Below are 22,228 nucleotides of genomic sequence, written 5' to 3' on the forward strand. Positions count from 1 at the left end.
TTTCATTGCTTATGTGAAGTCGCAGACTGATAAAATGCTTTACATCCTTCAGCGGACTTCCAGGACAACAGTCATTAACTACTACGTGAACCCAAGATCTATGAAGAGTTTAGCATTGTCATGTATACGTATATAAAGCTGTCCAGGAGACAAACTCGGCGTATACAGTATTGAGTTGAGTACAGAAGTAACATTTCTCTTTGTAATAAATTATTTTTTTTTACATTTTAGTGTGTCCATCAATCCATACCTAATGAACTGCTAAAAACTATTTAGCAATAAAGTATAAATACATTAATTCAAGAATCCTTTTAACTAGTACAGGCAGTTCCCGGTTATCAGCGGCCTCGGTTATCAGCTATCTGGTTTTACGGTATTTGTCTAGTGACGATAACTGGATTTTCGGCAGCAATATGTGACGATCTCCAGTTATTGGTGCTGATCCCTGGTTATCAGCACTGATCCCCAGTTATCGGTGGCGCCAATCCCCAGTTATTGGCGCCGATAACCAGAGATTGGCGCTATTATCGCCGATTTTCGGTTATTGTTATGCTGTAAGGGAATGGAATCCCTGCCGACAACCGAGGACTGCCTGTAACTGGTTTCAAACTTCTGTTGGCCTTAATGATCATGGATTTTTTTTTTTTTTAAGTTACCAAACATCTAGTATTATGTTTTTGAGCTCTAGAATTAGGATTCTTTTAGAGGTCATAACAGTGTCATAGAGGGTGTTGCCCTATGAAAACACAGAGAAAAAGTTCATAGGTTCCTTCCTCCTATTTGATGCAAATTTAACCCACTGTTCCAATGGCTACTCTCAATGCTCTGTACAAGGATTATTACAGTTAAATATGTGTTTCCTTAAGGAAGAACATAGAGAATAAGGTTTTCCCTGACCCCATAAGTCTGATGAGCTGTTTTCAGCTCACACTTGAAGCAATCTCCTGTATAAAAGAACAAAGGTTTTTATTTGTGTAGGAGCAAATGCCTGATGCAAAATGATCACTGATGCCGATTAAGTGTTTATCAGTTAGCCTATTGCAGAAAAGGATATTCCATGGTATTTACTACTTACAAATCTGTTTGAAGCTCAGCAGAGATGACATTTCCTTGATGAATGGCCTAGAAAAAAAGCAAACTTTTAAAGTAATTTGTATTTTTCCTAAAATACGTTATTATTATCATTAAAATAGTTTAACCAGACTGCTTAGCTGACTAATGGCTCTCATAGGGCTGGCCCAATGGATTAAAATGAAATGGAGTACCTGGTCCAGGCCACAGACTAACCAATGGGACTAAATGATGAATGAAAATGAAATTTTAAAAAATACGCAAAAAAGGCATATTCTACACTCGAACACAAACACATGTACACATTAAAAACATTTATTCATGTTTCCATCTGCACAATAAAAAAAACTGGAAGTAACATAAAAATATGAATATTTTAAGATTTTTAAAATTTGTATTTTTTTTTCATTTATTAAATGTCCCATGGGTTTTTGTATTTTCATAAGTTACTTTTTATATTTTATCAGTTAATTTACAATTCTTCAAGAATATTGAAGTTGGAACAATTGAAAATGTAGATTCTGATAAAATTTCACCAATTGATCTACAGTATTTCCAAAGCTTTATAACTGTTGCTGGTTATATTTCGGACACTCACATAACACGTTTGTTATCACTTTGCATTCTGAGCATTCAGGAGCAAGGTTATGTGTGGACTGCTCATTAAGTGTATGTGTCAAATGATTATGGCCTATTCGGAGACTGTGTCAGAATTATTTGTGTATGTCTCTCTCTCTCTGGTACAATGAACTCCATTGCTCTAACACCAGGTTGTATTTGTTTTAATTTATTATTTTTAGGCTCTTCATTCCATATTTTTTATCATTTATTTATAATATCTGTTTTCATGTGTTACATAATCATTAATAGGGTTATTTACAATTGATGTTGTCATATTGGCTGCTTTATCAGCCTCTTCATTTCCTTTAATGTCTACATGGGCAGGGATCCAACATATTTCTATATTTTTCCTATTTACTATACAACTTACAGAGTAATACCTTAATCTGTTGTACAATGTTACTTTTTAGTTTGCAACTTTGAATGGCTTCTATGGCACTTCTTGAGTTGTTAAAAATCACAAAATCATTACATGAAGTTTAATTATTTTTATGGCTAATGCTACTACACACAACTCGGCTGTAAATACTGAGGCATTATAAGGCAGAGAGCTCTCATTTAGATCAATCTGTGTACATTGTGGAATGTGGACCTTTTCAGGTTATATGTTCTATTGTATGTTGTCTATGGCGGTCTGGATTACATAAGTAACTTCTTGATAAATATTTCAAGTGTGTGCAAATTCTCATTTTATTCATAGTCCAAGGAGGAGGTAATTTTACTATTGAAGGCAACTGAATATTTATACTCACTCAAACAATCTAGCCCTAACAGGGAAAGGTGGTGAACTATTGTTTATAAATACATCTCTTAATTCAAATAATTTTTTTTGTACTTTTTGTTCGAGAATCACTTGTCTGAATTCTCAGGGCACTCATAATAATTACTAACTCTCTATGGAGAGACGTGGTAGTTCACCACATTCAACTTGTAAAGATGACTTTGGTGTTAATCTAAAGGCTCCTGAACATATTCTAAGGCCTTTGTTGTGAACTGGATCCAACTTTTTTTAGCATTGCCTCTGATGCTGAGCCATATAAATTGCTTCCATAACCAAAGATAAGCAATGCTGTTGCTTTACACATTATAGTATAGTATCGTAGCCTAAGTTTTATGATACGACAACCAGGTTACTTCAACTACATTATTCTAACTCACAATCAAAACCATACTGCATTGTGTATATTATCCAAGAAATAAATGGTACAAACTTACTGTTAGTTCAAATGGCGCATTCGATATTCTTAGCCTGAACTGAGATTGGGATTGGCGTGAGCACTATCTCTACTTCATAACCCTCATCCAAAGCGCACTCCAAGAAATTCTCCTAAAGGAAATCTCCCTAAATGAACTTCAAGAAGAAAAGGAATACTTAAGTAGATTTGAAGGCACCAACAACTGTGGCTGAATTTCCTGAGTCCTCCCTAGACACAGCTACACTGCACCAGAGCTGTAGAGAGACTGACTTCACAACCGTCGCCGACCAACACCAAACATTTGACTAAAAACCGAACCAATAAACAACCGATGACCCATACTTAACCCTTAGTGGACGGATTGTGCTTCAGTGTGAAGTAAAACAGGTTTGGGGAGGTGGATGGATTCAGCTTCAGTGTGAAGCAGAATTATGCACCACTGTTATGGTAATAATGATTTGAAACAAAGGTACCAATACTTCTATATGCAATAAATTCACTAATGGCAACTTTTATACAGACGTGAGAGTTAGGCCAGTATCAGTAATGCTTGTGACTTCAAGGGGAAAGGTACTGCATCTCTCTCTCACACGAGTCTTTTTGTGAATTTGCTTGTAAATATACGAAGGGGTTGCTGTTGCTTTTGTTTTTGTCTTTTACGATAGTATGTCGGTTATAAATGTAATTTTACAAAGAAAATTGCAAAGAAATATTAGAAAAAGCATGTAAAAGTAAAAAAAAAGTTACTGAATCTTCCTTCTCATCTGGGGTGCTGCACATTGATAAATTATACCGTCCCTTAAGGGTTAAGCATTATTACACACATATACTTACAATTAAATACATACAACAGCCAAACAAAATGCTTTTCTAAATACACACGAAACAGCCAAACACAATGCTTTTCAAAACTAAATACAAACATGGCCGTTTGGGGGCATGTTTGTTTTGTGTAAAAAACAATCAAGATTCCATTCGCTATTTTCTCTGATTTCATCATAATACGAGCTTTACTTACTTATCTTTTAACGTCATTTGTAACATACATACGGTAATTGTGTATTATCGTACGATGTTTGAAATACAAGCAAAACACAGCTGTTATCCAATACAATTATTAGCAAAACAACAGTTTCCCGTTCGGCTGTTTATGGCGCTACGCATTTACGCAAGAGTATAACATTACTAACAATACTTTTATCATTCTCTTTTACTTTTTTAACTAGCAGATGGAATAAAGAGATGGAGGAAAAGAAGTTATTCTATTGTAAGTTGGTCTCTCTCGCTGACTGATTGTACCTGCTGCCTGCGCCTGCGCGAATTCTAAAAATATTTCTTAAATATTTTCACTGCCAGTATTAATTGCTAACCCCATCATAATCACAAACTCGAAATATCGTAAGTCGAACTATTGTAACTCGAGCACTACCTGTATTTGATAATTGTCTTTTCTTTATTAACCAACTTGTACTGATTTATAGGATATTTTAATTCTAAGATGAGGTGCTTAGCTACTGGATTTCGTGTATTCTAGCGTAATAAATGGCTAATCCGCACCCTCCAGGTCCCAATGATGCCGGATTAGTGATGGTCAATACATATATATATATATATATATATATATATATATATATATATATATATATATATATATATATATATATATATATATATATATATATATATATATATATATATATATATATATATATATATATATATATATATATATATATATATATATATATGTATATATATATATATATATATATATATATATATATATATACATACACACACACACAATATATGTATATAAACTGTATATACAGTACAGCCCAGGTCCTCGACACTAATCCGTTCCAGAAGGAGCATCAAGATTCGATTTAGTTTAGTCTAACTCTGATTCAATTTCTCCCATAAGAAATAACTGAAAACGGATTAATCCATTCCTGACTACCAGTCATTACCCCAACCTTGCCTTTTTATACAACACATTACACAAATTACAATTAAATAAGTTCTGAGTTACATAACTTACCGTATCAGAAGCATTTTTTACTTTTTTAAATGCATACTGTATAAAAAAAAAAATTGGCCTATAACCAATGCGGCCGTATTACTGATGGTAGACCAAGTGCCAAAGGCTAGGTAGCCTATAGGCACTACCAGAAAGTACTGTAACGGGTACACACAAAAACTGTTGTTAATAATAATACTGAAAAACAAACTTGATTATTACAGTAAATTAATAATACAGTATTTATAAGCCGAATTACTGTATGTTTGTTATCATAAAATTAAGAAAAATTTCCTAAGTTACGTCGGCACTCGGCAGTTTGTGGCATGAGCAGATGTAAACATATTTATGGTAAATTTCATACAGAGTCTACTGGAATAGTGTACAAAATCACTGTAAAACATCTTTCAATAAATATTATGATACCCCAACATATTGGGACCCATGATTGGATGAAAATTCAGTGCAGAGCGCCAAAAAAATTATGATATACCTGTACAAGCGTGTACTTCTCCAAACAACAGTAGCAGTGTGTGTGTGGGCTTTAAACGCTTTTAAATGCGTGAGGGAAGAAAGCCACCAACGACAACTAGCAGCAGCCGACCGAAACTTTTTTTACAAACATCACGATTCATCGGGTCGGATTCCGGTTTGTTGTTCGAGCTCTGACACAAAATTTACTTGACATTTCGGTTCGAAATCCGATTATGTCGAGTTCTGGTACGGTCGAGGACCGGGGTTCTACTATGTATATATGTATACTCAGTCGTCCCTTGCCATATCGCGGTTCACTCATCGCGGATTTTTTAATTTAATATATCTAAATTTGCATTGCGGATTTTTTGCTATCTCGCATGATTTTGCAGTAGAGTATTTATCATTTTTATTTTCATGACTAAATAAATTTTTTATGATAAAAAAATTATCTACTAATTTTCAATTATTAATATTAATGTAAACAGCAAAAAATATATAATATGCTAAATCAAAATCCCACAAAATCACAAAACAGTTTACCAGTATACATAAACACCCCAATTCAATTTCTCTCTCTCTCTCTCTCTCTCAGTATGCATATCTTTTAATGAAAACAGCAAAATTCCAATAAAATTTTATCTCACTTGCAGAATAAACTATATTGATCTATTATTATCGTAATATATGTATAAAAAACCATAGTCCCGACATCTGTAACTGTTTTTACTGTAGGTATGTGTTGCCATATTTTTTTCTTTCTCTGATTTACTGAACTGTGCTTCGTTACAAGTTTAGTAGTTGACTATGATTATCACACATATAACAGTACACAAGAAAATATTTTATCACTGCTGATGTTTCATCTCTAATCACTGTAAAATGTTTGAAATCTGAATTTCATATGTAAGCAACTCAAGGTTACTGTATACTCTCTCATCCCCAGCTTGTCAAGTCAAGACTTAGTCTTGTCCCAAGCTACTGTGCTGAGACTTCGTTTATACGAATTACTGTATCATAAACTTTCATGTACAAAATTAAAAATAATAATCCATTAATAAATTTGTTTCTTTTAGCAACAAAAAAAAATATTTACCTAATTCTTTCGGTAGTAGTGGACAGCTTCAGTCAGCTGATTCTCAAAACGTAAACATTACAAATGTGGGACAATCGGTTTTTATATAACATAATAATGTGATTACATTAATATTAGTATTTGAAAATTATTAAATCATTGTAACATTTACATACACAAGTGAATTTTATCACTGATGATGCTCTGTTCTGTGAACTATTATGTACGTTTAAGAGTATAGAAATTAAGTGCATTGGAAGTGTTTAAAAGTGTGGGAAAGGTCATGAGAGTGTGGGGAGGGTTTATAAAATCTTAAAATATATACGTGTACAGTAAATAAAATAATTATTAGGTCACTACTTTGCGGATTTTCGCCTATAGCGGGTGGTCTAGAACCTAACCCCCGCGATAATTGAGGGACGACTGTGTGTGTGTGTGTGTATACATACAGGCAGTCCCCAGTTATCGACGGTCCAGGTTATTGGCACCCTCAGTTAAAGGCGATCCGGTTTTACGGCATTTGTCTAGTGACGAAGATAACCGGATTTTCAACACCAATCTCCAATTATTGGCACCACTCAGTTATCGGCGTCGATCCCCACTTATCAGCAGTGCCAATAACCGGGGATCGGTGCTATTATCAGCGATTTTCGGTTATCGTCACACTGCTGGGAATGGAACCCCCACCGATAACTGGGGATTTGCTATTATTGGCAATTTTCGGTTATCGTCACACTGCCGGGAATGGAACCCCCACCGATAACTGGGAATTTGCTATTATCGGCGATTTTCGGTTATCGTCACACTGCCGGGAATGGAACCCCCACCAATAACTGGGGATTGCCTGAATATGTATGTATATATATATATGTGTGTGTATATATGTATGTATATATATATATATATATATATATATATATATATATATATATATATATATATATATATATATATATATATATAGTCATACAAAACTTACTCAAGCTAGATTCCAGAACTCCTCTCGCAGGGTGAATTTGGCACGGTCTCTAAAAATGCTAATATATGCTTATTTCTAAAGTTTAAACACTAAATATAAACCTAATCATGCTCCCAAATTATCAAGTTAACTTTTAAATGAAATTAAAGTTACTGTAATTTCATTTAAAAGTTAGTTTAATACATTACCCTTACTAAAGGAAATAAATGGTTGACATAAAAATTGAGAGTTGGAAGAGAATTTGTCTTTCTCCCCTTCCAACCGATCTATTTTTAGAAGTCGGCTCAACCTCTTTTTAATAACTTCTTTATTTTGCGTCTTTCTCTCTTTGTTCTGAAATGCTTTTTCATGAACAAACATTATTTCTTATTTTGACTAATACAACTCTTAGTTATTATGTCTCTATGTTTTAGAACATATTTGCAACACTAGCGCATTTACACTTTGTAGATGGTACAGGTCAAATTAGATCAATTTAAACTATCTACTGTACAGGGAAAGATGTACAGAGAATTAGTAAGTTGTAAAAATGTGTGATTGCTAACTATATGAGAGAGAGAGAGAGAGAGAGAGAGAGAGAGAGAGAGAGAGAGAGAGAGAGAGAGAGAGAGAGAGAGAGAGAGAGAGAGAGACTTATTACTTTTAATAATGTTTAATGTTATTTAATTTGCACATGAAAGCTTGAAAACTTATAAATTACATAAAAATTAAACAAACGCTTTTGCAGGGTTTCTCAGTGTTTGCAAATGTTCGCGTGTCATTGAAAAACTTGTGTATGACCATTGGTTAGGTTAGAATGAAAAATTCGTTTGTTTGTGAATTCATGCAACTTGAATCAGTCAAGTTTGGGGTATTACTATATATATATATATATATATATATATATATATATATATATATATATATATATATATATATATATATATATATATATATATATGTAACTCCCTTGGAAACAGACTCAATATTCCGTGTAGGAATACTACGTAACGTACCGATTGGCGGTCTAACTCCAGAAGGCAATGGAATTTCGACCCTGGTCTCTCTCTCCCTGAATACTCCCCCTTAGGCCCCACACACTCTTCTTTTTCTCTCAGCGAGTTTCACGCATCCCCTCTCCCTCTCTCTGATGTCACAAAGATCTCTTTCGTTCTCGCATTCCACATTAAAGAAATGAAATGGGTCATCTAAGGAAACGCAATCTTTCCTACAAAAATAGATTTATTATTTGAAGCAACCCAACAAGTAATGGATAAACAAAGCAAAGATTGAAATGCATCATAAATGAAATTGTCAAGTAAAAAACATCTAACTCAAGACTTAGTCTCAGTCCAACTAAAAATCTGATTGTGGCTAATAGCCTGCAAATTCAAAAACTCTCACATACTCTATCTTAGACACTGTAGTCTAGTCTCAGAAGTCTACCACATAAAAATAATAGACATTGCAAAGGTTTGCATCTGTCTTTCTATAATCACACAACCCTGATAACCTCATGTCCTCTCACTATGTTCTCACCACCGACAATGTCATTCCACCACAACAATGTTCTCACCACAATGTTCCCACCACCACCACCACAGACATCTGTCGAAATAATTAAGCACAAATAATAATCTCCCAAAAATATGCAAGTGCAAAACATAATAATGAAAAGTCTAAAATGCATGAGTAAATAGCATACTGGTAAATAGAACACAATAAAATAGAATATTGAAATGGTAAAAGGCTACGTCCACTTCCCACACAAGTTCAAAAATGTCTTGAAACATGGTAAAAAACATAAGTCCACAATTCACACAGAAAAACGAAGAGTCTGAACTATACCTTATTCTGCCAATTCTAAGAGATTGCAACACTCAAAGATAATGTCTTGACGATACCGCTCTAGCTCCGCTAATGAACGATCGGACTAATTTTTGGGCAGAATTAGACACAAAATCTAGATTTCTAACGTACGAACTCATGTACGCACATACCAACTCGGTCATATGACAGAGCCAATATCGTGTGTTCATCAAGTTAACTGCAGATGTAACGAAGTATTTGCTGAGTACAACGATTCTGCAACTGATGGCTTGCCCCAGTTCCATCTTACAGCTAACTCTCTTTCATCACACTATATAACACAGTAATGTTAAAGCGGCCATATTTTTCTGAAATATATATATACACACACACAAGCAGTCCCCGGTTTACGACGGGGGTTCCGTTCCTACGCCGCGTAGTAAGCCGAAAATCGTCGTAAACCGAAAAATCGTCGAAAGTCATAAAAAATATTAAGAAAACCTTACTTTTAAGGCTTTGGGTGTATTCAAAACAATGTAAACAGCATTTTTATTGAATTATTCATAAAAACTCAAAATTTTTATTATTCTGCCGTTTTGGAGCCATAATTCTTCCGTTGGATCGGCGTTTGATGCGTCATAACCCTGGAACATGCGTTGTAAACCGGGAAATAATTTCTGATGAATGTGTTTCAAAAGCGTTGTAACCCTCGAATGTCGTAAGCCAGACCCGTTGAAGAACCTGGGACTGCCTGTATATATATATATATATATATATATATATATATATATATATATATATATATATATATATATATATATATACAGTAAACCCCCTCAGATTCGCGTTCTCATGATTCGCGGACTCATGCATTTGTGGGTTTCTCTGTGGAATATATCTAGCCACTATTCGCAGAAAATTCGCCCATTCGCGGTATTTTTCACTCAGAAATATTCACTAATTACTGTATTTTCACATAATTTTCATGAATAAATGCACTTTTTGTGATAAAACTATTAAAATACTCAGGTATATGCATTTTTACAGGGTTTTTCTGTTTAAACTATCAAAATGGGCAGTTCTAAGATTTTTTAGGGGGGTTTTAAGTATTCACGGATTTTAGCTATTTGCGGGGGGGGGTGACACATCCCCTGCGAATACGGGGGGTTCACTGTGTGTGTGTGTGTGTGTGTGTGTGTGTGTGTATGTATGTATGTATGTATGTATATATATATATATATATATATATATATATATATATAAAACAGTACACCCCCATATTTGCAGGGGATGCGTTCCAGACCACCCCCCACGAATAGTTCAAATCCATGAATACTTGCTATCAACATCTAAAAAGGCTTACAGCTGCCTATATTGAAAGTTCAAATACCAAATGTATACTTATCATCCTACATCAAATATACCGTAAATTATTATCCTATATTTCTGTATTAATCTTTGAAATTATATTATTAGTATAGTTTCAAAGTCATCTTAAACATTTTACCCATAAAAATATATACATATGCACTTCTAAGCCTTCCAGCCAACAAGGCTGGCTGGGAGGAAAGAGAGAGAGAGAGAGAGAGAGTGAGTTTATCTCTTTAATCTGACAACAAAAAAATTTATATGTTTGTTTTTTGTCTTCCAAAGATGTAATACCTTTACTACACATTTTTAAAACACTATGAACACACACACACAAACAGTATCTTTTCCTGAGAGAGAGAGAGAGAGAGAGAGAGAGAGAGAGAGAGAGAGAGAGAGAGAGAGAGAGAGAGAGAGAGAGAGAGAGGAGAAAAACGGCTTACGATCTCAAAAGATTGAAATCTTTGAGCTTCTGTGGGCAACACTCCTTCCCCTCCGACCAATGTCAAACAGCCAAGTAAACTGACATTTACCCTCCCCCCTCCTCTCTCAAGTTGAGGATAAAAAGACTGGGAATCACTATTTGTTTGTTTAAGATTTTTGTTAAAAAAATTTACTAAACAAATGCATGGAAAATATAATATATATATATTATTACTACTATTATTATTATTATTATTATTATTAATAATCTTAATATTTGAAAATTAGTACCTATTAGGTGAATCAATTATTTATCATACAAAAGAAACATACGTACATATTATGTCGGAAAAATTTTCTCATCTAAATGAGAGAGAGAGAGAGAGAGAGAGAGAGAGAGAGAGAGAGAGAGAGAGAGAGAGAGAGAGAGAGAGAGAGAGAGAGAAAATCAATTTTTGAAAGTAAATTGTATTTTTCCTAACTATACAAACCTGAGGTCCTTTACATTAGGAATTACTTTCAGCGTAGACTGGAAATGGCCGTTAAACTCTTGAGCAAGGTGGTCTGGCAGTAACTACCACCAGGTGGGCAGGAATACCTGCCTGCCTGGATGTGAACATTCCAGTTTAACTTCGGTCAAAGTTCTGACTAGGGAGTAGCATGAGGCGGGCATAATATGTAATTTAAAGGACCTCAGGTTTGTACAGTTAGGAAAAATACAATTTACTTTCAAAAATTGTGATTTGTTCCTACACGATATACAAACCGTCGGTCCTTTACATTAGGCAGACTCACTGGTTGGAGGGAGGAATCTGAGTGAGTCTCCTGAACTGACTGGAGTTCTGCACACCTGGGCTATTCCTCCTGGTCGAAAGAGCAAGGAGGAGTACCGTGCCTCTGACATACTGATCGGAGTGTAGGAACTGCAAGATCAAATGTCAAATACTGGACCTTTTCACATGAGTGAGGAAACGTAACTCCAGTGAAATAGGCTGGAAGGATCTAGAGTCGGAGGCAGTAAGGAAAAGCTGACATACGGTTCCCTTATTGCCAGTCTCTCCTTCCTCCCCTTGCTAGAGGAAGGAGCAGAACTGCTTCTATGATTCTAGAAGAAAAATAGAACGGGTGCTTGACGTGTAGTCTTCGGGTGCTTGACGTGTAGTCTTACCACATAAGCACCAGATCCAGCAAGTATTGGTTCAAGTCCTATTCTCATCCCGAAGGAGGGGAAGGAGGAGGAAGAGAGGCCAGTCACTCTCGGTATCCTCCTCACTTCTAGAACCAACACCTTAGGTGAGATGCTACTCGTCCTCTTGAAGGAGCCCGGTAAGAAAACACAACTTGTTGAGCAGCCATCACAGAGCCAAGGAAGAAAGGTTCCAAGGGCCTGTGGGCAAGACCAAAGGAAGATAAGAGTGTGGTCTATGAAACCACGTCTTGCTTCCAGACTGACAGAAACTTCCGGAATGCGGGGGATGGACCAAGCCATTGACTTCGTGAGCTCTCGGGTGGAAAGTACCGGTGTCATCGTTGCCGGCTGCTGAATACCTCCTTTGATCACTACACGAGGCCAGGAGAAAGATGTGTCCTTAAACACTTCTTCCTTGGGAGAAAGAGTACTAGCGAAAAGGTCGACGACATCCAGGTTAGGAATGTTGGGCCTTTTTGAAAAGTACCACAGCTCCCTAATAGGACAAAGTAACGAATGATCTGGATCATCGACAGAAAGTCTAAATAGGAGGGGAACAAGAAGGACTCGAATCCGACAATAGATGCCGATGGATACAGAGTCCACTTACGACATCCGAGAAGAAGTCGAGGTATTGATCCCCTTCACCTGTTCCTCCATCTTCTATGCCAAGGCCAGAGCAAGATGGGAGATGGTCCTAAGAGAGCACATCTCTATCCGATGACTCTCATAAGGGCATGTGCAGAGCACGAGATAGGAACCCTAAACGAGAGTTACATGACACCCAGGGAACAGTTCCCTGGGACAGCATGACCGAAGAAGCTTCTCGTCCGTAGCTAAGTCTCGACTGAGGAGAAGAAGACTACTTCAGATAGAAGACTAGGTCGCAAGGGCCTACGTTCTTCACAAATGAAAGGGAGAGAAGCAACCCTCAGTGGAGAAGACGAGGAAGTCCAGACTTGAAGAGTGACTCTGACCTGAGAAGTAGTTCCGTCAACGACACCCACCAGCAAAGACAGATCCAGTCCCTGGGAGTGTTGCAGAGGACTTCAAGAGGTATCCAGCTATATCCACTGCCGCTCGGCGAGAAAGCCTGTGCTTGCAAGGAAAGCTGGAAGGTCTCTCAGTCCTGAACACACGGATGTACTGCCTCAGAAACCGCTTCTTGTGTAGCTGCTACAGGAGGTTGGGTCAAGCAGAACTCTTCTCAGTGCCTCAGTTATCAGGTTGGGCAGCTAGTGAACCCCTAGTGAAACAGGCAAATATGCAGGGGAAAAACGTAGATATCGATTTTTTCCCAAAAAGACAGCATCCCTTACCGTAGCAGCCCCTGGGTCTGGTACAGAGGAGCAAGAAAAACTACCGACTTGTTGTGTAGGGAGGCAACAGAAAGATGGTAGGGGTTTCTCAGTTGAGCAGTCTCTTCGTGAATCTTCGTGAAGAAAAGAATTAGCAGCATGTTCCGTCCAGATCACTCAAACCCGAGGTCAAGCTCGCCTACCAATACATCCCCACCAGGAATGCATCTGGTTAATTGAGCTATCGAGTGCGCTATAGAACACTCAAGTACCTGCAAATGTCGACCGAAGGTTGAAAATATTTCAAAATTGATAAAAGCTACAACCATGAGTTATTTTCTGTTGTATTCTACATGAAATTGCACACATTTTCATATATAAAAGTTTATGTAACGACTAATGTAAAACGATGCAAACTATTACGACAACGTGACGAAAGAATTTCTGAGATGTTCGCCCGAGTTACCGCGTGCAGACGTAAGGAAAAAGTTTTTTTTCAGAAATTCACCATAATTCGAAATAATGTGTTAGAGACTTCCGGTTTGTTGCAAAATGAAGGTACATGATAGAATATTACTGGAATGTAAGAGTTTTAGCTTACAATTGCGTTTTTTTACCATTTCGGTCGAGTTAAAGTTGACCGGAAGTTGAAATTTTTGCAGTTATCGTGATTTATATGAAAATATTTCAAAACTGATAAAAGCTACAACCATAAGTTATTTTCTATTGTATTCTACATGAAATTGCGCACATTTTCATATATAAAACTTTATGTAACGACTAATATAAAAAGGTGCAAACATTACGACAACGTGACGAAAGAATTTCTGGCGCCGACTTAAGGAAAAAGTTTTTTCAAAAATTCACCATAAATCAAAATATTGTGCTAGAGACTTCAAATTTGTTGCAAAAATAAGGTAAATGATTGAATATTACTAGAATGTAAGACTTTTAGCTTAAAATTGTGTTTTTTTTACCATTTCGGTCGAGTTAAAGTTGACCGAAGGTTGAAATTTTGGCAGTTATCGTGATTCATATGAAAATATTTCCAAACTGATAAAAGCTACAACCATGGGTTGTTATTTGTTGTATTTAACATAAAATTGCACACATTTTCATATATAAAACTTTATGTAACGGCTAATATAAAATGGTGCAAAAATTACGACAAAAATGACGAAAGAATTTCTGAAATTTTCGACCAAGTTACCGCAAGGACGTAAGGAAAAAGTTTTTTCAAAATTCACCATAAATCGAAATACTGTGCTAGAGACTTCCAATTTATTGCAAAATGAAGGTAAATGACTGAATATTACTAGAATGTAAGAGTTTTAGCTTACAATTGCGTTTTTCGACCATTTCGGTCGAGTCAAAGTGGACCGAAGGCTGAAATTTTTTGTAGTCGACTTACGGTACATCCACTCGGCACCCAACAGACAATTTTAGTCGACGTATGATACGTCCAGTCGGCGTTTAAGGGTTAATGTTATTACTTAACCTTACTAAACTTAATATTAATATTCAAAAATTAGTATGTACCGTAAATCATTATTTTATCATAAAATGTACCTTTTAAAAATGCTTAAACTATCATCCTGAAACACTTAAATATCATTTTAATATAATCTCAATAGTACTTTAATAAAATTTAAATACTGTATTTCAATAGTATCAATTCTGAGCATCTATCTTCGTTTTAATAAGGTCGGGTCCATCCTGAATGGAGGGGAGAAAACCAGTTTCTCTCTCTTTGGGTTACATATTATTTAATCTTACAGTATTATTACTATTATTATTATTATTATTATTAATCTAAATAATATTTAAAAATTAGTATATCATTTTTTTATCATAAAAAAATGTATTTAGTCATGAAAATAACATCAAAATACACCAATCAGTGAATATTTCACAACGAAAAAGTCTGCGAATTGCTGAATTTTTCTCAAATACTTTATAATTACTGTATTATTAAAAAAAAAAGTTTAACCAGACCACTGAGCTGACTGTCAGCTCTCATAGGGCTGGCTCGAAGGATTTGGATGAAATGACAGGTCTAGGGTAGACGCCTAGCACTGTGACCAAATAGGTCACTCGGTATGGTGATGAGTGAATGAAAATAAAATTAAAAGCTGCACAAAGGCATACACTCTCATACTGGCACACACTCACACAATATATACATTTATACTCATGTTTCCATATATATTCACTAAAAAGGTATATTAAAATTCAAAATAGAGTAAAATTTTTAAATTTACTTGTTTTAAAATTCATTAGGTTTCATATTTTTATTATTTACTTTTTATATTTTATCAATTAAATCACAGTTCCTCATGAACATTAAAATGTACCGCACCCGCCCGTGAATAGCTAAAATCCGCAATTACTTAAAACCCTCTAAAAACACATGGAACTGCCCATTTTGATAGTTTAAACACAAGAAAAACCCTGTAAAAATGCTTATACCTGAGTATTTTAATAGTTTTATCACAAAAAGTACACAATGGAGCATCCCATTAGGAAGTTGTATGGGAGGAGAGGGAAAAGGAGTGAAGAAATAGAAGAAGATATAAATTGGGGAGATAAACAGCTAGTGTTGGTGGAATGTAAGAGAAGGTCTAAAAGGAGGAGTAGAAAGAGTAAGGGTACGTTAACTAAGTTGTTTGAGAGATTACGCGTGATAGGATGTTTGATTTTGAAGGGTTTGAGAAGTCAGTAAGCTTGAGGAGTGAAAATACCCTTGCGGTATTGTTTGGTGGTAGTGTGAATGAGGGTATAATTCATTTTGAGGTATTTGATCGCAATGTGGAAGGAGTGAACTTGGAGAGTGCAAGGAATGTGGACGAGGATACACAGGATTTGGGTGGACAGGAAACAACGCCAAGTCATGAAAAAGATGGTATGTACAGTATGTGTGAGTTTCCTTTGAGTGAAAGTGTTGAAAGAGTAAGTGTGAGTGAGAAAGAGTTAGCACCAATAAGGAGTGTGAGTGGGGGAGTTGTGAATAACTTGAGTCAGAGCCTAGCGCAATTGAGTGAGAGTACAGAAGAGATGACAGAAGCCATATCAGGTGTTAGTGACGTTGGAGCAGACATGTTTCCAGAGTTTGAATGAAGTTGGTGTAAATAGTCTGGAACCAAGACTGGGCGAGTCTAGTGCGGTTAGAGTAGAAGTGAGTGAAAAAGAGGTGGTGAATGAGAGGCCATGGACCTGAAGTCAAGGTCCAGTTCCGGAGTATGAATGGGTAGTGAGGAAGGGATTTTGGCGAGAAAAAAAAAATCCTTTATTTAGTAAGGGGGAGTGTGGTGGTGGTGGTGTGAAAAAATGGGTTTGTGTGCTTGTTTGTTTTTGTTTTTATAAGTATTTGTGTGTTGGTATGTGATTGTTTGATTATTTAAGTTTAATTTTTGTTTTTCTTTTTTTACTTGTAGTTTGCTGAGTGTGTCAGGGTAGAGTGACTTGCTCCCCTTCAACCCAACGTGTAAGCGGCTTGAGAAGTTAGGATACTTCCTTAGCAGAAGCTATTTGGGAGTAGTTATCTACTGACGGGATTTGTGGTGAAAAGTCTGCTTTGGAGTTGTTGTTGGTCTACCTGTGGCTGTAGCATCTGTTGAAACAATAAAATTTGCAGTGATGCAGTGGATTTACTTCAGAGGACAAGGGATTAGAATATTATAAACGAGGACAATTACTGTAGAAGAGCTGTTGAAAATACAGGAATGGATAAGGCAGAGAAGCGATAAGGAACATAGAGAATGCAAAGCTGCCAGATTGCAGAAAAGAAACAAAAACACTTGGTCAGGCCGCTCTTCTTCCCATTCCTCCATATACAATGCTAAATCACAGCAGTTGGAAAGGAACAAAACTAGATGCTGATCTCTCCAATGGGAAAAAGGATATTGGTGGATGTTGAGCCAGCTGACTTCTGAGCAATCTGACTTCAAATGTGAAGAAGTCTTAAAGACCATAGTTGGTGGAAACCTGGAGTATTGGGGTTTTAGTGACAGTTGCGGGAGGATTGTGGATTAAGGTTGATGAGAAGATTAGCTTCTTTTAGGTATTCGTGGTAATATAAGACTGAAATAGCTTAAGTTACAGTTCTGTATGGTAACGTAACTAATTAGGTTAAGGTTCTTTTGGTAGAAGGGTGGGGAAAACTATAGGAGTAGAGTAAGTTTTGATGAACTATAGTGATAAGGTTAAGTAAGTTGCCGTTCTATAGATTAAGATTTATGAATCAGATTAAGGTTTTTTATGACCACTGTGGTATTAGGCTAAGGAAAGTAAAGTTTCATTTAATAGCCTCCAAATTTATTCCCATCATACTGCCCCAACTGTGTACCATAAAAAGCCCCTACACCATGTGGCAAACAGATCGATGGATGGTCGATTCCAAAGGTCGAACACTCTCTCCATAATTTCTGGGTGAAGGGACCACTCTGTTCCTATCACCTGACCTGGCGACTGAGCTTCTCTGCCACTACAGTCCTCTTGCCAGAAATGTAACTGGCTGACAGATCTACCAAGTATGCTACTGCCCACTCATGCACCTGCACTGTCAACAGGCGTAGCAGAAGGGACACTAGGTCTCCTTGCTTGTTGACATACTTTATGCCACTACCGAGGTGTCACCGCTCATTAACACCACAGAGTGCCCCATCACTTGATCCTGAAACTCTCGGAGAGCTGGGAAGGCTGCCTTGAGCTCCAGGATACTGATGTAAAGGTGCCTGTCGTTCAGGCTCCACACACTTGAAATCAGCAACTCGTCCAGGTGTGCGCCCCATCCCTCGGTCGATGCATCCGAGAACAGAAGTATCTCCAGAGGGGTGTGTGTAGAGACACTACTATTACAAGGTTCCTCTTGCCTAGCCACCAGGCTAAGTCCTGTCTCACTTCCTCTGCAGAGAGGAATAGGAAGGTACGGGAAGTCCCTTGCTGGAGACCAGAACTCCTTCGTTCTCCAATGAAGGCAACTAAGGTGAAGCCGCATAGGAGGGACCAGCTTCTCCAAGGACATCAGGTGACTGAGAACAACTTGGCACTGCCGAGCTGGTTGCTCCCGTTGAGACAGGAACAACTCGCTGCCTCCCTGAACCTGCTGATACACGAGTCTGAGAGGAAGACTCTCACTGCTGCTATATATATCAGCATGCCCAGGTACTTCATCCTCTGCTTGGGTATGAGATCGGACTTCTCAAAGTTTATCACACTCCTAGTTCATGGCAAAACTCAAGAAGACAATCGCCTGTCCTGGGGCAATTGCAACTGTGAGCTCACCAGGATTAGCCAACTGTTGAGGTGCCTCAGGAGATGTATCCTATGTGAATGGGCCCAATACAACACCAGGCCGAACACTCGCGTGAACACCTGGCGAGTGGTTGAGAGCCCGAAACAGTGTGCCCAGAACTGGAATACTGTCACCCCAAGGAAAAAGTGGAGGTACTTGCGAGAGGACTGATGGATGGGTATTTGGAAATATGCATCCCTCAGGTCCACTGTAAACATGAAGTCAGACCCCCTGATGGTTGCGTGGGCAGAATGCCTCGTTTCCATTATGAACCAAGTCTGGCGAACAAATCGGTTCAAGGGAAAGTCTATGACCAGCCTCCAACTCCCTGTCGCTTTCTCTAAGAGAAAGACTCCGCTGTAAAAGCCTGGGGACAAGTCTGTCACGACTTTCACAGCACCTTTCTTCAGCATCGCTTTCTCTCCCTGAAGGGCGAGGTCTTTCCACAAGCCAGGAACGTACATCTGAAGATGGACCAGATTATTAGTTGAGAGGTGGCTGAGACTCGAAGGGAAGTAGATATCCACCCTGAAGGACATCAATACCGAAGTCTCTGCTCCATATCTCTGCCATGTTGCCCAATGGCTCGACAGGCAACCCCCCACCAATGGCAGCCCGTGGAGTGGAATGCTGCCCCTAGCATTGTCCTCTCTTCTTGCCCCTGGCCCCCTTTGACTGGAAGGAGGGCTGAAAGGAGTATAGCTGTGCACCCTTCCTTGCGGGGACAGGAGGAATTTTTATTCCCACAGTGGACCCTTGAAGCCTGGGACTTTGGCCTGTGGAGGAGAAGTGCAAACCTTTGGTAGGTCAAGCCGCTATGGCACATGAAGACCTGGAGGTCTTTGCCACTGCCTGGTGGACAAGCCGGTCATTATTCTCGACCCAACGTTTGTCTACTGCTACATCCACAAACTCTTGAGGGAAGAGAGAAGAGGAACCCAGCAATGGTCCATTCCTTAAAGCCAATGCCAACTCTGGGGCCAAGAACTTGGATACCCGATTCAGGACAGCGCTCTTCCTCTTAAGTACCAAGTTTGCCCACAGGTTAGCCATCTGGTGGGCTAAGTAGGTGATGGCCCTACCTCCACACCGGCTCAGTCCTACAAAGGTGGCTTCCTCCTCAGGGGTCATGGAACCCAAAGAAGCAGCAACCTTGGTCAATGTGAACCACAAGTCCAGCCATGAGACTGCCTGACACACTGCCATGGCAGTCGATTCCAGGTACGCTGCTTCTTGCTATGAGAGGATGAAACCCTCACCACCAAGCTGCTGCAGTGACAGACCTGGACCCAGACAAACCAAGTCCAGGTCAACTTGTTTGGGTGGCAAGGGCTTCTCCGAGGGGGTATAGAAGCACTTCTACCAAGGGAAAGGAGGACGAAGCAACTTATCTGGGCGGCTAGAAGTGAATTCTCTTGCCCAGAGACTAGAGTGTTCACTTGCTCCAAAACCCCTTCAGAAAGATTGGACCATGGCAGGCCCAACGAGGCTCTGGGTTCCTTCTTAGGTCCCCCCAAGATCTCTGAAAAGGTCCTCTGCAGCTCAGGGGTACCCATGTCCTGAGGGAAAGGACTTTCGGGTCCTTCCAGAACATGGTCCTCCCGGGCTGCTCTCCCTGCAGGAGGGAGACCCTCAGCAGAACCACCATGCCAAATTGTTTTACTACACTGTATAAACATTCATAATCTAATGATAAGCCTACATTAGTGCAATAAAGGACCCTATTATTTGAATCAAATCCACCAGATTTACTAACACCCTGGTGTCTCAGTGTTTGGTTGTCCAACAGCCAAGCTCGTATCCATGTTCATGCCAGAAGTCGTTGCCAGTGCCGTTACGTCGTTGGATCCAAGGGAGGGAGAACTAATAGCCAAATCCATAAATTTAAATCAGTCCACATGCAGAAGTCCAAAGAGTGCATACCCAACATCCAAGAGCCCCCCCACAGACCCTGACAGCACATCAAAAAGGGGAAAACCGGGCAGCTTCTACTGCCCAGCTTCCCCATCCAAACACACTGCCAAAGCCCGCGAAGAGACCCCAAGATGCCAAGTATGCACACATCAGACCACCACCACCACAAACTGGCTCATCTACCCACCCAAAACTGCTTGGTTATATCAAGAAAGTATCGTGGGTCAGTCAGGTATTCGCATTCTCCACAAATGGCACAAGTGAGAGTTGACTCCCAACAGTTCACCCCATACCCTACCCTTTCAGGATAGCACCAATATGCTTGCAGTGGCCCCTGTATAAGCCAATCCGCCTGCTGGGAATTCTGCCCCCACTAATGGGGCTGACTCTCCACTCCAACCATACTGGTGGGCTTCCAGACAAAACCATACTGGTGGGCTTCCAGACAAAAGCCAGGAGTCCCACCTCCAAAAACCAGCCCCCCCCCCGGGCTGGATTCCAATGGGCTGATCCCCGGAGATGGTTCTGCCCTCAAGATAGCAATGGGAAAAATCCCATCACCACCTCTTAGGTCTAAGCCATATCTGGTGGCGACTCAACCGCCACAACTCCCACAATTAGCTTCGAATGCGAACCCCTTCCAAAAAACGATCCCTTCTCAGACTTGCCTAAACAGTAAAATTTTGCGAATGTGGAAATGTCCACGCCATTTAAACCAAAAACTACGTAGGATGATTCGTCAGGACCTGGGCCCAAAGGCCAGGGTCCCTTAGCCCCTCACCTTGTCAAGGCGTCCTACTTGAGGGGTAATACATTTTGGTATGCTGCAATTCCACTGTGTGGCATGTTCTTCAGATCCACAATACGCATTGCAGGTTCTGGAAGGATTCCATATTTTTTTTAATCCCCATATTTACTACAGTGGCTTTGGGACACAGGGCCTTATTTCTCTGTTTTGACCTACAACTTTTATTTTTTGGGGTAGATCTTGACCCTCAAATTTTATTTTTGTGATTTTTAACATTTTCTTATTTTTTTGTTTACTTGGTATATTATATACCTCAAATCTTGAACTCAACGGATATCTTTCTTTAAGAGAGTCCAAGAAGAATATTCTTTCGATTGGTTCATTCACTGCTCTCAGGAAGCACAATGGTGATCAATGCTATTCATAGTGTCATGCTTTTTAATTTTACATTTATAACCTATTGCTGTTATAGACCATATAGTCCTCAGACTGACTCTGTCTTTTATGTCTAAACGTACGTTTCTGTCCACACCGAATGTCTGTTTAATAGTTAGTTCTCTAACTTTGGGGCTGAAAATTTCCATTCTGTTTCTAAAGTTAGAAACCTTGACCAACTTCCACTCCCAAAGAGGCATTGAGTCAAAGCCAAGGTTGGGTCAAGACCATATTTACTTCTTTTGGGTTTGTTTTGTACTAGAGCGTAAGGTTCCAGTGTAATTACATTAGTATTTTTCTGTTTTTTTCAGAGAGAGGTTGTCTCTGTAGGTTCCA

At 38.6% G+C, this 22,228-nt stretch overlaps 1 protein-coding gene across 5 annotated transcripts in view; it reads right to left on the reverse strand.

Annotated features, from left to right (window-relative positions):
* The window catches only part of LOC136844855 (uncharacterized), an 855,665-nt gene that overhangs the window by 716,979 nt on the left and 116,458 nt on the right, over nt 1-22,228 (reverse strand). For all 5 annotated transcript variants that reach the window (XM_067114093.1, XM_067114090.1, XM_067114092.1 and 2 more), the window contains exon 3: nt 1,076-1,122. In XM_067114093.1, the coding sequence (XP_066970194.1) occupies nt 1,076-1,122 (47 nt within the window). The remainder of the gene's footprint in view (nt 1-1,075; nt 1,123-22,228) is intronic.

Source organism: Macrobrachium rosenbergii, chromosome 13 (genome assembly GCF_040412425.1).
Source record: "Macrobrachium rosenbergii isolate ZJJX-2024 chromosome 13, ASM4041242v1, whole genome shotgun sequence".
Classification (NCBI taxonomy): domain Eukaryota; kingdom Metazoa; phylum Arthropoda; class Malacostraca; order Decapoda; family Palaemonidae; genus Macrobrachium; species Macrobrachium rosenbergii.